The sequence below is a fragment of the Sorex araneus genome, chromosome 4 (genome assembly GCF_027595985.1).
Source record: "Sorex araneus isolate mSorAra2 chromosome 4, mSorAra2.pri, whole genome shotgun sequence".
Taxonomy (NCBI): Eukaryota; Metazoa; Chordata; class Mammalia; order Eulipotyphla; family Soricidae; genus Sorex; species Sorex araneus.
This window is the reverse complement of record NC_073305.1, coordinates 6,248,018-6,265,174: the sequence shown is the minus strand read 5'-3', so window position 1 is coordinate 6,265,174 and position 17,157 is coordinate 6,248,018. Positions and strand designations below refer to the sequence as shown.

The 17,157-nt window shown below is 58.2% G+C and overlaps 1 protein-coding gene across 2 annotated transcripts in view; it reads left to right on the top strand.

The window, feature by feature from the left end:
* The first annotated feature begins 4,515 nt into the window (after nt 1-4,515).
* Nucleotides 4,516-17,157, top strand: part of RAD18 (RAD18 E3 ubiquitin protein ligase) — a 63,433-nt gene continuing 50,791 nt past the window's right edge. Inside the window, exons 1-2 of one of the 2 annotated variants that reach the window (XM_055137061.1) lie at nt 4,516-4,664; nt 15,451-15,532. In XM_055137061.1, the coding sequence (XP_054993036.1) occupies nt 4,614-4,664; nt 15,451-15,532 (133 nt within the window). In that variant the 5' untranslated portion in view covers nt 4,516-4,613. Of the gene's footprint in view, nt 4,665-15,450; nt 15,593-17,157 lie in introns of both variants that reach the window. The other variant, XM_055137060.1, reaches the window with a different exon arrangement.

Below are 17,157 nucleotides of genomic sequence, written 5' to 3'. Positions count from 1 at the left end.
CCAGCAGCGCCAGACTCTGGGCTGGCGTCTGCCCAGCCCCCGCCCTCAGGTGAGAGGGAACAACTTGGGTCCAGCCTCTGGGGCTCGCGGCACCCATATGTCGGGGGCCTCGTGGCCCTGACGAGCACCTAGGGCCGTCTCCGCCCCACCCTGAACCACCGAGAGGCCCCCAGCATCGTGACCCACAGGGGTCGTGACCCTGCACTTTCACTCTGCTGGTGAGTACAGGGCCAGAGACTCACTTTACAGAGGGGGAAACCGAGGCACGGGGCACCAGGACGAGCCCCCAGTCCCGGGACCAGAGAGGAAGAGCCAAGGTCCCTGGCCACACTCCGACCCCCTCATCCCTACGACGGCCTTGGCAGCCGGCCGCTCCCTGGCCACGGCTCTCGAGAGCCCCATTTAGGAGCATGGGGCAGGGCAGCCTCGAACCCTCGACAGGGACTCCCGCACCCTCCGTGGCCACAGCGGCCCTCGGCAAGGCAGAGCAGGTAGCGGGTGGGCAGCGGGGGCCTCCCTCCCTCCGGCTGACCTGCTTCCTGGTCTCTCCCGGGACGAGGCGCCCAGCTCTGGGGGTGCCGGGGACAGAAGCTGCAGCCACGGGCGCCCCTCGCCTGCCCCACCTTCTCCTGTGGAGAGCGTCGGGGTTGGTGCTGGGGCTCGGGTCAATTAAAGGGGGCCTGGGCGGGGGCACTTGACTCAGCGGGTCCCCGGCATCACAGGGGCCTGGCCTGGCCTGTCTCTCGGGGCGGCTGGGCCGTGGCCGTGGCCCAGCCTCCACCTCCGTTTGCTCAAGCCTCGCTCTCCCTTGGGCATGGGCCTCACCTGCTTCTCTCCGGGTCTCTCCTCGCTCTCCCCAACTGGAGAGCCGCGTCCTCTCGCACCTGCACTTCCTCTCGCTGTCTCCCTTCTATTTTTCTAAGTAGTTGAATTAAAAAAAGACCAACAACTGGGGCTGGAGCGATAGCACAGCGGGGAGGGCGTTTGCCTTGCACGCGGCCGACCCGGGTTCGATTCCCAGCATCCCATAGGGTCCCCCGAGCACCGCCAGGAGTCATTCCTGAGTGCAGAGCCAGGAGTAACCCCTGAGCATTGCCGGGTGGGACCCAAAAAGGCTAGGACTTGGTGGCAGGGCACCAGGCCTGTCCACCCCGAGCCCGGCGGTACTGTCCCTGCGTGGGGTGACAGGTGCCCTCGCGGGCAGGTGTGTGGGTGCTGAGCCAGGGCTGATGCTGAGGTGCGCAGAGGTGGCGCTGGTCGTGGCTGGTCATGGACCCTGTCTCACTGGCCGCCTCCAGCCCCCACTCACTCTCTTGCTTCCACTCGGACCCCGCCTGGACACGCCAGCGGCCCTGCTGCCTGACTGTCTTCCTCTGTTCCTGTGCTCAGTCCAGTGCTGGGAGCAACTTCGACTCTTCCTGCCTCTCATCCTGCTCTTTATGTTTTGAAAAAAAATTTTTCACACCCACCAGAAGTGCTCAGGGCTTACTCCTGGCTCAGTGCTCAGGGGACCGCCTGTGGTGTCAGGAATTGATCCCCTCCTGTCAGCCTCGTGCAAGGCAGGTGTCTTCGCCCTACGCTGCTGCTCTAGCCCCTCGTCCTGCTCTTGAGAAATGTGTTGTCAGGACTGGAACTCCAGCCTGGCGTAAGCGGAAAGGAAAGAAGGACACATACGGGGATTCAGGCAGGGCTGGATCCAGGCGCTCCGACCACGGACACAGCTGCTCTCTCTCCACAGCTCCACCCCCCAGTGCTCCCCTCCCCGCAGAGAGGCCATGGGCTCTCCCGAGGGGTGTCTCTGATTAAACAGCATCACCCGAGCCAAGAGCTGGCCATGACCCCGTCACAGGGGGAGGACAGGGATCCCGTCATGAAAAGGCCGCCTGCCCCACCAGAGGCAAGGAGGAACCAGCCTCCGGTCACGTCTGAGAGTAGGGGAGAGTCAGATCCTCCCGGGAGGAGTCAGGTCCTCATCTCTCCATCTCCCTCCCAGAAATCGGGGTGAACAGCACCCACAGAGCACTGCCACGGCCCCACCCTCCGGGGCCCCCAGTCCGCTGAGGTCAAACATCAACATTGAGACCCTCCTGGTGACTGGCCCACCCTGCGGCCCTCAGGGGAGTGGAGCTCAGTTACCTGGACTGAAAGAGGCCAGGAATGAAGCGCCTGCAGACCTAGCCCAGGTCCACAACAGTTTTCTCACAACTGGAGCCCACATCTGTGGGATGCTACTGCCCCCGCATGGCCATTTGCGGGATGGCATGTGGGGTGATGGGGTTTGCGGGTGGACTGTGAAATTTATCCCTGATGCCATCACCTAGATGGAACAACTCAGTTTTCCCAAATTTGCTTTACCTTTTAAAAACATTTCCAAATCACTCGCCAACTCATGGCACCACCCTGATACACAGCAGCGAGCATGCCCCAAGCCCGCCCCCTCCATTAATTCATTTACTATTAAGTGCTGCGGCCGCTTATTCATTCATAGTAAATGAATGTCACATGTGTTCCCATCCCCTCCTTCGGATCAGGACGGGAGCAAGGCCAGAGCAGGGCTCCCTCTGCTGCACGTCGGTCCTGGAACGGGGCCTCTGACCACAAGCCGCCGCCCATTTTTCTGGTTTTCGGGGTCTGGCGTTCCTGCTTTGAGTGGGGCTCTCTGGCTGGGATCCCGAAAGCTTGATTCGATTCTGTGTCCCCGATTTTGGCAAGGGCTACATTTGCCCCCGTGAACAGCAGAGACACGGCGTGGGGATCGGATCCGGTCCAGCGTCCCGAACACTGCCCACCTGGTGGCCTGGCTCTCCCCGCCCCCAATTCCTCACTCGGGGGACAGACTGGGGATCGTGGTCTGAGCACTGGCCAGGAGGAGTCGAGATCTGGACCCACGGCATCATGGATGCCCACCCCAGCCTGGCTAGTGACATCTGTCAGCCATTGCCACCATGGTCCGTGTGGGGTGCACGGGAGCCCCTTGTGCCCGTCCGGGAGGAAGGTCATGAGTGGCTGTGTCTGGGGAGGGGAGTGTGGCCTCCAGCTCAGGCACGGACCAGACCCCCTCCTGGCTCCAGCCCAGGTGACGCCACCAGTGGTCACTGCTTGGGTCCTTACTGGCAGGGTGCGCACCTTGCACAGAGCTCCCGGGCTTGGTCCCCGGCTGCCCAGGCCCCGAGCACTGCCAGGAGCAACGAGTAACCATCGGGAGTGGCCCCAAACCAAACCAGAACCAAAATGAAAATGAACAAACAAACACAAAACCGAATGACCTTGCCTGCAGCCAGTATCAGGAATGCCGGCCCTGCTCAGGTGGGTCCTGGCCAGCCTCCTCCCTGGCCTCTCCCCACCCCTCACTCCCCTTCCCTGTCTCAGCATCCAGAGCTGGGCCACCCGGCCCCACTTCCTCACCCCCAGCCTGGGGTCTGTCGCCTGTCGCTCTAATTGGCAGAGACGAACCCTCCCGCCCCCACTCCTCCACCCTCCGGCGGCAGCTTCCGGGAGCCTCGGAGACTGGAGCTGACCGCAAGATGTGCTGACCCTGACCCGGCCCTTGGCTTCTCTGCTCCCAGGGGCATTGGTGGTTCCGCCTGGCCGCCCGCTCCCCCGAGGTGCCTGGTAACGGCTCTGGCCACCTGGGTCTGGGGTAGGCCTGCCCCAGGGCCATAGGACGCCAGGGCGCACACGGTTGCTCTTTGTCTCACCGCAGTTGGTAGCAGGACGATTGCCCAGTCGGGGGGGCGCAGTCTGGGAAAGGCCCCCGGGGACCACCCGGGCTCAGGTCGAGAGACACAGAGGGACGCCACCTTCAGCACGCTGGGCCTTAGACGGCAAGAGATGTCCCCGTGGGACACTGGGGGGAGCTGTGGGAAACTCAAGGTCCCGCCACCCACAAGTACTCAGAACCCGTCTGTGCAGAGAGGGGGCAGGGAGTGGGGTGCCAGGCAGGGGTGAGTATGCAGATGTGCTGGTGAGGCCTTCAGGGGAAGTCTCTCGGCATTACCCCACTACCCCACCACCGGGGTGGTGCCAGGCCCGCAGTGCGCGTTGAATGCAGTCACCTGCGCTAAAGACCCACCCGTGCTCGGAAACCCGCGTGGGCAAACGTCACCCGAACTAGCTGCTCCGAAGAAGAGAAGTGACTTTAAATCAAAAGTTTCGTTTAACTTAATTTAATTTTTTATTGTTAAGGCTTCCGTTTGTGGAACCCGGGAGAAACTATTCCCGCTTTTGGCAGGAGCTTGTGTGCTAAGCGACAACGGCACACGGGTTCCCCCTGCGCCTCCCGGGACGGGGGACCCTCGCTCAGAGACGGCCCGGAGCGGGGCAAGGCTCGCGGAGCTTTGATTCCCGCCGTCTCATCCGAGCACTGCACGGGGATCGCCTTCTCCCGGGTCCCGCCCCCTCCCGCCGTCCCTGGGCCTCGGCCCGCGGGGAAGCGCGGGGCGGCGCGCGCAGGCGCAGAGCGGCGGCCTCGGGCGCGGACTACGACTCCCGGCATGCTCGGCGCGGGGCGCGGCCGCGGCGCGGGCGGATGACGCGCGCGAGCAGCGCGGGGATTTTCGAGTGGCCGCGGAGCGCGGGAGGCCGCCGGCTGGCCGAGCCCGCCGGGAGGGGCCATGGACTCGGTCGCCGAGCCTCGGTGGCCGCCGGGCCTGGCGGTGATGAAGGTGAGCGCCCCGGGGCCGGGGGGCGCCCGCGCCGGCCGCCCGGAAGGGCCGCGGCCCGGCCAGCCGTTGTCGCGCCCGGGGACGCGCACGGAGCGGCCGCCGCGGTGACCGCCGCCCCCGGCCCCCAGAGCTGCGGCCGCGGGCCCGGGGTCCGGCCGCCACCCCTGGGCGCGCCTCCCGGCTGCCCGGCTGGCCTGTCCCCTCGCCCCTCGCCCCTCGCCGGGCCTGTCCCCTCCGTCCCTAGCTGCGCATGTCCCCTGCCCCCTTCCTCGCCTGGCCCCTCCTGCCCTGGCTGGGCCTGTCCCCTGGCCTCCTCTCTGCGCCTGACCCCTCCCCTCCTCCCCAGCTGGCTCTGCCCCCTGCCCCCTGTCCCCCTACCTGGGCCTGTCCCCGCCCTCTGGGCCTGTCCCCGCCCTCCCCAGCGCGCCTTTCCCGACGGGACAGCCCCAGGCACCGATCCCGGGCACCCGGGCACCCAGGCACCGGCGAGGTCTGGTCCGGGGCGGTGGGCTCCGTCTCTGCTGGGGGCAGCGTTCCGTTTTCCTCCCGACCCTTCACCGACCCGTCCCCTCGCGGCCCCGGGGTCTCGGCCCGCGGGTTCCTGGGCAGTGGGGGCTGGGGGCGCGTCTGCGGGTCAGTGGCGCCGGCCGCCGCCCACCTGCTCCTAGCCGGCCTGTGGCACGGGTCAGCCGCGGGCACAGTTCCTGGCCCGGGCCGGTGCCGTGGATCGGGCGGGAAGTGGTTTGTCTGACTCAGGCGCGGGGCCCCAGGCTTGGTGCTGGGAATCGGGCCGGTGTTGGAACAGAGACCGAAACCCAAGTGTCAACAACTTTGTAACTGTGTATCTCACTGTGATTGGATGAAAGAACTGCGACAGCTTCCTTGCGCCGCTGAAACTCACTAGAGAGCGTTCAGCGAATACCGTCTTGTTTTTAGCCCTTTAGATGTGCTGAGACTCTCTCCCTTTCTTTCTTTCTTTTTTTTTTTTTTTTTTGCTTTTTGGGTCACACCTGGCGATGCACAGGGGTTACTCCTGGCTCTGCACTCAGGAATTACCCCTGGCCATGCTCAGGGGACCCTATGGGATGCTGGGATTTGAACCCGGGTCGGCCGCGTGCAAGGCAAACGCCCTACCCGCTGTGCTATCTCTCCAGCCCCTCTCCCTTTCTTGTGGGCTGTTGTAAAGGTTGAATTGCTAAAGGAAATGCAAGCTCGGAGGTTTGTGTTTGGGGCTCGGGGCCACCCAGCGGTGCAGAGACCCCTGGCAATGTTGGGGGAGCCCTGTGTTGTATCAGGGACTTGAACCGGGTGGGTCCGATGCAAGGGCAGCGCCGGGGTCTGAAGAGCTGCCGGCTTGGCGATCACAGAGTTTCGGGCGCCTTCCTCCCGCTCGGCGGGGTCTCTGCCCTGCCCTTTGGGGCACCCTCGTCAGGGTTGTGACCATTGTCTGTTATGAGGGAGCTGCCCGACGCCTGTCCAGGGACAGGGGCGAGGTGGCTGCTCCCGGGAGCCGTAGCGCTGGAGTGATTTCTACCCGCAGGAAAGCGAGCCTGGCAGTCCTCGTGCCCGCCCGCGGAGGGACGCTGGTGCCCGGAGTGAGTCGGGCCACTGTCTGCGTGTAGTGTCGGGGCAGAGAGCGCTTGGCAGCCGCGCCCAGTGCCGTGTGGCCCGCCACGCTTCCCTCCTCGGCTCTTCTTTGTTTTGTTTTGTTTTTCGGCCACACCTGACAGTGCTCAGGGCTCACTCCTGACTCTGTGCTCAGGGATCATTCCTGATGGGTGCCGGGGCTTGAACCCGGTCAGCTGTGAGAAAGGCAAGTGCCCCGCCCATTGGACAGTGCTCCAGCCCTCTCAGATTTTTGTTTGTTTCCACTGAAACGTGTACATATTCTATGGCATTTATAAAATATATATATATATATATGTTTTTGTTTTGTTCTTACACTTTGTATAAACACTGGTCTGCAAAGTTGTTTGTGATGATTTGTTACAGGCACTCAATAATTTTTTTTTTTTTTTTATTTTTGGGTCACACCCGGTGAAGCACAGGGGTCACTCCTGGCTCTGCACTCGGGAATTACCCCTGGTGGTGCCCGGGGGACCATGTGGGATGCTGGGATGCTGGCAAACGCCCTCCCCGCTGTGCTGTCCCTCCGGCCTCCAGTCACTCAGTATTCAGCACCAATCCCACCCCACACCTTCCCTTCACCATTGTCTCCAGTTTTCCCAGCCACCCCTTAAGCCTGCCCCCATAGCAGGCCCAAGAAACAATAATCTGCTAACAGTATGGTCAAAAAATGTTTCTTTAGAAGAAAGTGAAGATTATTGTATCTCATGGCATTTTATTTATTTATTTATTTTTGCTTTTTGGGTCACACCCGGCAATGCTCAAGGGGTTACTCCTGGCTCTGCACTCAGGAATGACTCCTGGCGGTGCTCGGGGGACCCTATGGGATGCAATGCTCAGGGGTTACTCCTGGCTCTGCACTCAGGAATGACTCGGGCGGTGCTCGGGGGACCCTATGGGATGATGGGAATCGAGCCCGGGTCGGCCGTGTGCAAGGCAACTGCCCTACCCGCTGTGCTCTCGCTCCAGCCCCCTTGTCTGTGTTTTTGTCGCTGTTCGGGACACAGCTGTTTCTGGCATTCGGTGTTTCCATACCAGTCCCACTGCCACTGTCCCCAGTTCCCCGCCCCACCCCAAGCCTGCCCTCTTACCAGGCACAAAGTAGTTTATTTTTTATATTGCTTATTACGACAAAACAGCATATGAAATTATCAAAAAATGGTTCCGTGAAAGAAAACCGGTGGAAATCGTTGCATCTCACAGCGGTGCTCCCGCAGCCGGGGAAGGGGCCTGGGTTCCGCCGCGAGTGGCGCTGTGGTCGCTCTGCCTGCCGCCTCGGAGCCTTCTGGGCGACCCTCCCCTCCTGGCCCCTCCTGCAGCTCTGGGCCTGGGAGTTTCCCGGGTGTCTCTTCGCCCAGATTGGTCGTTGTTTGCCCTTTTAGAGTCTCCTAGTTTTAGTATAAACTAAAGTTTATACTGAGTCATTGACAGTTGGGTTTTATTTATTTATTTTGCTTTTCGAGTCACCCCCCCCCCCGGCAATGCACAGGGGTCACTCCATGTGAGTTTTCGCTGCATGCCGTGGCCCCGTCCCCACCCTGTCAGCCGCCCCCCACCAGCGCTCCAGCTTCCTCCCCGCCCCCCCCCCCCCCCGGCCGGCACATTTGGTCGCTGAAGTTTGGGTCCCGTGTTCCCTGGGTTGTGTGTAGGCCTGTGGCACGCCCCCAGGGCCCCTGCACCCCGTTCTCTCCTCTCCTTCCTCGGCTCTTTCTTCCCCCGTGTCTCCCCTTCTCTGTCCGCCTCTGTCTTGGCGGCAGGGCGGGGCGGGGCGGGGCGGGGCGCCCCTTGCTCCAGCGGGTGTTCTGCAGGACGCAGCTGTGTGAGGCGCCCCCGGGCCTGTCCTCCTCCACCGCGCCCTGTCGCAGCTGGGTGCTCGCTTCCACGGCTCCTTCCACGCCACGGTGTCCCGTCACGCGTGTGTCCCGTCACGCGTGTGTCCCACACATCCGCAGCCCCGTCATCCGCCTTCGGGCGCCGAGGCCGTTCCTGGGTGCGGCAGTGAGAACGTTTTTCCTGTCGGGGCGGGAACCCAAACTCTGACTCCCCGGGCCTGCTGGCAGCTGGAGTCTCAGTTTCCCCAGACGCCGCTGCGCTTTGCCACAGGCCGAGCCGGCGACGCTCTCACCGGCCCCTTCACCGCAGCCCGCCCCCACGGGGGCTCCACTCTGACAGCCTCCTCGCGTGTGGCTTCTCCAGCGAGGGGACACTGAGCAGTTTTTTCAGCGCCTGCTGCTGGCCACCCACATCTGAGAAGAGTCTGTTCATTTCCTCTCCCCTTTTTTGGATATAGGGTTTTTGCATTTTTTTTCTCGCTGACCTTTGTGAGTACTTTATATAAACTTCCTCTGATGCAGTGAATGCAAATATTTTCCCCCTTTCGGTTACCTGTCTGTTAGCTTTTGCCGTGCAGAAACTCTGTGAGTTGATTTAGTCCCATTAGTTTAAGCCCGTTGCCTTTGCTGGTGCTGTCATGTCGCTGAAGACTCCATTTGAGGGGCTGGAGCAATAGCACAGCGAGTAGGGTGTTTGCCTTGCACGCGGCCGACCCGGGTTCAAATCCCAGCATCCCATATGGTCCCCTGAGCACCGCCAGGAGTAATTCCTGAGTGCAGAGCCAGGAGGAACCCCTGTGCATCGCCAGGTGTGACCCAAAAAGCAAAAAAAAAAAAAGACTCCATTTGAGGCCCAAAGCGTGCAGTGATTTCCTATACATTCCTCAGTGTATCCTAGAGTTTGGGGTCTGACCTCAAGGTCTTTGAGCTGCTTTGATTTCTCTGGAAGGCGTGAGGTACGGATCTGGCTTCAGTTTCGTCTGTGGTTTACCCACGTCTCCCGGCCCCGTTCGTGGGGGAGGCCAGATTTACTCCACTTTGTGTTCTCAGCTCCTTTCTCAAACATTAACTTTTTCTCTCCGGGAATTTGTCTGGGGTGTCGATTCTGCCCCCTGGGTCCGAGGGTCCCAGTCCAGCGCCAGCCTGTGTGTCACTATGGCCTAAGAGAGCAAGTTAGGGGAGGGGATGCCTCCCAGTTTCTTATTTTGCAGCCTGGCTTTGACTATTCCTGATCTCTTCTGATTCCACAAAAACGTTATTACTGACTGTTCTAGGTCCTTGAAGCATGTGTCTGAATCTGAGCGGGGATTGCGTTTGCTTGATGTAATAACTTAGGGGGGAGGGTCGTTTTGGCAATATCAAGTCTTCCCGTCCATGAGTGTGGATATTTTGTCCATTTGCTAGGTCTTCTGTCACTTTCTTCAGTGATTTAAAGTTTCCATTCTACTGACTCTAGGTACTTGATGTTCTGGGACGCTGTTTTAAGTGAGATGGGCTGCTCTCTTTCTCCTCTGATTCTTTGTATATAAGAATGCGACTGATTTTTGTGTATTGACTTTGTAGCCGGCTACTTTGCTAAATGGGTTTCTTGTTTCTAGGAGCTTATTTGTGGACTCTTTTTTTTCTTAGATTCTCAAAGATTTTATGAAAGAGATTCATTACAGAGAGAGAGGGAGGGAGGGAGGGAAGGAGAGAGACAGAGTCAGAGACAGAGAAAGAGAAAATGAGAGACAGACAGACAGTTCCAGACTGACTGACCAGGGCTGCACACAACAGGGAAATGGTCCGGGTACAACCCCCAGCGACTATGGGGAAGTGTTTAAGTACCCTGATTATCTCCCTAACTCACCTGTAAGCTGATTGGTTAGTGCCACCTGTGTGTGCCCCTTTATTCTATTCTTTTTTTAAAAAATTTTTTTGTTTTATCAGTTAGTTCACAATATTTGATTACATTGACTATTCAAACACCAATCTCACCACCCCTACACCTTCCCACCACCAAGTTCAGGATGTTTCCATCCCAAACCCCAATCCCTGTCCCAAAACACAACCGAAAGAATGTATCTTGTATTGTCTGTTATGAGGAACTGCTGAACGTGCTTACAAAGACGTGTCCATGTAGGAAGCAGTGTAGAGAGTGTTCTGTTTTGGCAGGAGCCAGTAAGACATTCTGTAGGATGTCACTAACGTGTTGTTAAAGTTTGGGTGATGTGGGCTCTGGCATATGTGTCTGAAAGTATGTATACGTGCACATCTATGTGTTTCCCTCTATGGTCTGCTGCCTGCTGTCGGAGCCCCATCAGCTGTGGCGATTACGGAGGATGGGCCGGGGGTGTCTTATGATGTGTGGGTCCAGGAATATGGTCACTCACATGTGAGCCTCGGCCCCAGCGTGTGGGGAGCGGCCTGGAGCGTGGCGGCCGTTGGGTAGTGGAGGTCGGCTGCCGGGGCTGGGTCCCTTGGGGCGGGGAGGGCTCCCACCCGCCCCCCTCTGGGGCGCCCTGAGTGGAAACAGGCTGGCGCGGAACCTGGTGGCGTGGCTGTGGGGCCGCGTTTGATGCCCCTTCCGGGAGAGGCGGCCGTGAGTCCTCCTGTGGACTCTGCGTGTTCACATCCCCTGCAGGTAATGAGGGTTTCACGTCTTCTTTGCCAGTTTGGGTCCTTCTGATTCGTTTTTCTTGCCTGACTACTGGCACCAGGACTTCTAACACGATCTTGAAGGGAGTGGACACTGGACACCCTTGCCGGTACCTGGTCTCAGAGGGAATGCTTTTTTTTTTTTTTAATTTTTTTTTTAAATTTTATTTCATTAAATCACCGTGTGGAAGATTACAATGCTTTCAGGCTTAGGTCTCAGTTATACAATGCTGAAACAACCATCCCTTCACCAGTGCCCATATACCACCACCAAAAAAAAAAAAAAACCCATACAGTACACCTCCCATCCCGCCCCCCCACCCCCTACCTTGTAACTGATAAGTTTCATTTTACATTCTGTTTACTTTGGTTACATTCAATATTTCAACACAAACCTCACTATTGTTGTTAGGAGTACCCGCGCGGTTTTGAATTTCTGTACTTTAACAAGAAGTCCAGGGAGATTTCATCCAGATATTAGATAATTGCAGGCTTGAAAACCCAATCTGTGGTCGTCTTAATATGGCAGCCACTGCGCCCTTCATCCCCAGAGAGTAAGAGGCGAGAGAGAGAGAGAGAGAGAGAGAGAGAGAGAGAGAGAGAGAGAGAGAGAGAGAGAGAGAGAGAGAGAGAGAGAGAAATACCTTTCCCCTCTTGGGCGGGCACGGGGCCGAGGCTTAGTTCTCAGGTTGGAGACATTCTGCGAGGAGTTGCCCATGCTGAAAGAGGTTTTGCTGGGTCTGGATTCACGCTTGTGCAGCTGCGGAGAGGCCGCACATGTGTGCGGCCCCCGGGATCACATCTCGGCGGTGGGAGGGGCCAGTGCCTCCCACCTTCCCAAGAGCACCCTCAGAGGGAATGCTTTCAGCTTTCCCCCCGTTAAGGCGGAGAGTCTTATATTCAGATTTTCGTATTAGCTCTGGGCTCATTAGAGAACGCTGTTGGGTCTTGTCAAAAGCTTTCTGTGCTTCAAGTGATCTGATCATACGATTTTTATCTTTTACCTCTGTGGTAAATTAGGGAAGTATAGTAGTTGACTTGCGTCTGTTGAACATCCTTGCAGCCCTGGGATGAATCCCACTTGATCCTGGCATATGAGTTTTTGGATATGTTGTTGGATTCCGCTTGCTAAGATTTTGCTAAGGACTGTTTTGCATTGGTGTTCATCAGGGAGATTGTCCTGAAAGTTTTTTTTATTTTTCTGAAAGTGTCTCTGTCTGCTTTGGGGATTAGTGTAATATTAGCTTCATAGAAGGTGTTAGGAAGGATTCTTCGATATTTTGGAAGAGCTTAAGGAGTGCAGGCAATAAATATTTTTTTTAATTTAATTTTATTTTTATAAAGTAGTTCACAGTATTTGACTACATTCAGTATTCAGACACCAGCCCCACCACCGTTACGCCTTCCCACCACCATGTTTCAAATGTTTCCATCCCAAGCCCCAAACCCGGCCCCCAAAGCAGAACTGAAGTAATTTGTTTTGTATTGCTTATGAATAATCCACTAAGAATGGTCCAAAAAGTTTTCTTAGAGGAAAGTGAAGATCGTTGTATTTCACACAGCAGCCATTAAGCCCTTCTTAAGAGATTAGTAACATGATGTTAAAGGTTGAGCCTCTGTGTGTGTGTATCACGAATCACGAAAAATCCTGTTAATCACCGATTTCTCGGGCGGGCTCAGTAACCTCTCCATTCGTCCTTTCCCTGAGATCTTAGAAGTCTCACTCGACTCCGGCCCTCCCAATGATGTCACACTGGAGACTCTTTCAGGGTCAGGGGAATAGAATCCAGCTTGTTACTGGATTTAGCATATGAATACACCATGGGAAGCTTGCAAGGCTGTCCCCTGTGGGCAGGAAACTCTCAGAAGCTTGCCAGTTTCTCCCAGAGGGAGAAGCAGGCTACATGATATTGTGTGGCCGCTTGCGGCCGCGTGCTTCTGAGAGCTTGCTTTTAAGTCTCTCTCTGGATGTTGGCTGTTGATGGGATTACACACACCTGGGTTCCTCTGCTGGTACCTTCATGCATGAGGCCTGTCTGAATGTGTGGAGAGGGGCCTCCAGCATGACTGTAGCTAGGTTCTGGTGGTCTTCGGCCGCCGGGAGCTCTGCTGGGGGTGGGGAGGGAAGCTGGAGCCCATCCCCTCCGAAGGGCCCCAGGGAAGACAGCCAGGCATGCGGGCAAGAGACTCTCTTGAGTATATGTTGAGTATGTGTTTATATATATACATATATGTGTACATATACATATATATACACACATATACATCTATATATATATGTGTGTGTGTGTGTATTTACCAAAGGGCAGTGCTCTATCTCTCTCACTGCCCATGTTTGGTCATCTCTGCTTCCCCCACCCCAGGGAGGCTGATGGCAATGGGCAGACAAAGGAAGGAACGAGGGCCAGGCTGGTCGGTATCCATTGCAGTTTATTCCAATCTCCTCTCCATCCTCCTCTGCCTCCCCTCCTGCTTCTTCTCTTCTCTTACAGTCTTAGTTTATGTAGCAGTCAAGTAGGGTAGGGACACAAAGGTGGGTGGAACATTAACACATCAACAAAGAGAGGTAAGACCACTCCTCTAGGAGATTAACTCAAGGACCAAATCTCTAAGGAGATTACTGCAGATTACTAGGAGATCCGCTCAAGGGTGGGATCCCAGCAAGGGTGTGTGGCTTTCTTCTTTCCTCAGCTAGTAATCCACTTAAATACTTGTAAATCTACTTCTGATATTTCTAGCAAAGTCAGTCTGTATGAGCAGAGTAAGAGATATATCAAACTTTGGTTCTTCCTGAGGGCATTCACTGTATATTCCAGACCACAGTCCTCAGGCCAGGCTAGTCTCCCTAACCCCAGCAGGGTCCTTATCCAGTTACCTCTTTTGGGTCATGACAGAGTTTGTCCATCACTGTGCTCTTAACTTATAGTTTAGTATTATGACGCGTTGGCTTGGCCCATTTAATTGCCAGGATAGCTCACAGCTTGCCCTGGGTCCATTCAGTCCCTCAAGGGGACCTTGCTTTTGGGGTGCTAGGAAGTAAGGGCAACTGAGTCGAGAAGGCAGATGCCCAGGAGTAAATATTATTCAGAGTCAATTAACTCCCAAGTTACAAAAGCATAATATTAACTGTCTTGCTGTGTCCATACAGAAAGGACATTGCTTTAAACTAAACTATGCAAAAGACGGAGAAAAGCAATATTTAACTTACAAGTTCAGTGTCCTAGAAGGACCTGGTCTTACAAGCTACAGAATCAGATTAGGGGAAAAGGTGATTGACTGGTGGGGGGGGGCACAGAGAAGAGGTCCCAGAGGAGTGGGAGTTCCCTAGAGCCCGAGCCTGAGCTCCCTGTGGTGAGGGAGAGCCCTGAGGTGTTCGAGCTGTTCTCCAGGACGTGTTGCTGGGTCTTTCCCCCTAAGAGTGGTCCAGGCAGTAAGTCTTTGAAGGTCGGATAGCACTCACCAGTGACCCGTCTGGACCAGGACTTCTGTTCTGGCGGAGACTCTTGGTCACTGGGTCAGAGTCTCCCAGTGAGGGGCCCGGCCGGGTTTCCTCCTCCTCCTCGTCCAGCTCCGGGCGGTGTCGGCTCTGACGCTCTGTCCGGGCCTCCGGCTCCAGGGCAGGAAGTGACTCAGTGACCGCTTATAGCCCGAGTTTCCGAAGGGTCTGCTGCAACGTCCCCCTCTCACCTCTGATCTCATGTACTTGGACGTTTTTTTCTTCTCTTCCTCATGAGTCTGTCACAGTTTTTACTTGTGTTTTGCAAGTGTCAGTCATACGCCGTGTTTTCTGAGACTGGGGACCAGCAGAGTCACTCTGACCCCGTCCCTGGCCGGCGGCCGTCAGCGATGGCTGCTCTGTTGAACGACGGGGAGAGAATAGGCCCAGGGCTCGGTGGCCGCCTTCCCGGCCGGCTCCCTGCTCTGCCGCCGTGTCCAGGCCCGGTGTGGCTGCCCTGGCGGGGCCGTGGGCGTGCCCAGCCCTGCAGGCCTCCGAGCCCAGCCCAGCCGCAGCCCCACGCCTGCTCTGAGCGCGGGTGCTGTCTGCAGCTCACACCTGGCGTGGTCTCCGGCCCACTCACCCCGCGGCGCTGACGGGAGGCCGAGAAGGGGCTGGCCTGCCCGGGGCCACTCAGGGTGGCCGCTTTGTCCTCCGGTGTTCTGGGCCACCTGACCTGACACTTCCATTCTTGTTTGGGGCCATACCTGGCAGTGCTCAGGGGCACTCCTGGCTCAGTACTCAGGGGCCACTCCTGGAAAAATGCTTAGGGGCCTCTCCTGGCTCAGTGCTCAGAGGCCACTCCTGCTTCAGTGCTCAGAGGCCACTCCTGCTTCAGTGCTCAGGGGCACTCCTGGCTCAGTGCTCAGGGGCCACTCCTGGCTCGGTACTGGGGGTCGCTCCTGGTGGAGCATGCGCTGCTGGGCCTTGGCGCGGGGACAGCGGCATGCAGAACACCAGCTCTGCCCCATCACCCCCGCCCCGCCGGACACGGAGTGTGCCAGACTCCCTTGGGTGGGCTTTGCCGGACTCCCTCGGGTGGGCTGTCCCGGGCTTAGAGGGCGAGTTGGTTTTGAGGCTGTGCGGTGACAGAGAGTTGCTGTCGAGTCGCACATCCTGAGGGGCTGGAGGAAGACGGTTGTGGCAGACACCGCGGCCATGGGGTCCTTCTGACGTCTGCGTGCTTGTGTTTCAGACGATAGACGACCTGCTGCGCTGCGGAATCTGCTTTGAATATTTCAACATCGCCATGATGATCCCCCAGTGTTCCCATAACTGTGAGTATGGGCCGTTCCGCGGGCCGGAGGCACCTGGAGACTCCTCACAGCAGAAACCAAGTGCGCACACTTCTTTCTTTTCTATTTTTTGCGGGCACAAAATAATTTGTTTCACATTGCTTGCTGGGCTGGAGGATAGCACAGTGGGTAGGGCTCTGCACTCAGCAGTTCCTCCTGGCAGTGCTTGGGGCCGTATGGGGCGGGGGATTAGCCTGCGCAGAGCAGCTGCCCTACCCGCTGGACTGTCCTTCCGGCCCCGGGTTTCCTTTCTGGAACAGAGTCCGTCTCTCTCCTCACTGTGGATTTTAATCCTGAACATATTACGCAGTAGTTTAACTTCTCTCTCACCTAGCCGCTAATCTATATATATATTTTTGGCCACACCTGGCAGTGCTGAGGGCTGACTGGGCTCTGAGCTCGGGGGTCGCTCCTGAGGGGTCCTCAGGGGACACTTGTGCTCCCGGAGACGAGTCTGGGCCCCTGGCCGAGTGGAGGCCAGAGCCTTACCCACTGGACGTCGCCAGCCCTCATCTTAGACTCCTCTGCCCGGGGTTGTTTCTCCCGTCTTCTGACCGTGGACTTCCTGGTCTCCGAGTGCCTGGGCCTTCGGGACCGAGTTCTCGCCACTGTCGCGTTTCTCTTGGAGCATTTGGAGTTTGTTCCACGGCGCCTGGGAGATCCTGCGAGGGTCCCCTGCGTGCACCCACCCCGGTCCCTGCTGTTCCCTGGCCACTGTGCTGCGGGTGACCCCGGGCCCCTGTGCTGCGGGTGACCCCGGCCCCCGGCGCCAGAGCACGAGGCTGTTCGGTCCCACCCTCGTTGGCTTCCGGCCTTCTGGTGGCTCAGTTCCTCCGTCTCGGCCTGAGGCAGTGAGGGCCCTTCTGAGCGCCTTGGGCAGCCGAGGGGAGCCGCTGAGAGCTGCTGACCGGCCCTCATGGCCCTGGCGTGGACCATGGCAGTGTCCCCGGTTCCCGCACTCCCGGGCTCGCGACCGTGATTGTCGCGGCCGCAGCCTTCCCCAGCCGAGGCTGCGGGTCCCCCGAGGCTCCCTTTGTTCCTGGTTTGTCTGGTGGCCCCGGGCCCGTGGCCTCCACAGCTCTGCTGATGTCTCGGGAAGAGGCACGTTCAGTGATTGACAGGAGACGTGGTGGTGAGCACTGGAGGAGGAGGAGGGGGCCGGCGGGGATGCTCATCGCTTCCCGGGAGGCGCAGTGACCCTGCGGGCAGACACGTGGGGCAGGTCAGCGGCCTCTGTAGGACAGTGGCTTGCTGAGGGCCTTGGGGCTGGGGCCGAGTGCTCGCTAGGGGGCTGCGGCCAGGGGACCCCGGTTTGCTTCTTGGCTTCATGTCCTCCCCCGCCTCCCAGCAGCCCGCCCCCCTCCCCGGCACAGAGCTGAGCAGCCCCCCCCTCCCCGGCACAGAGCTGAGCAGCCCCCCCTCCCCAGCACAGAGCTGAGCAGCCCACCCCCTTCCCTCCCCGGCACAGAGCTGAGCAGCCCACCCCCCTCCCTCCCCGGCACAGAGCTGAGCAGCCCACCCCCCTCCCCGGCACAGAGCTGAGCATAGGGCGCCTGGTACGTTTCAAAACCCAGCAGCGAATGAACGAACGAATGAATGAATGAATG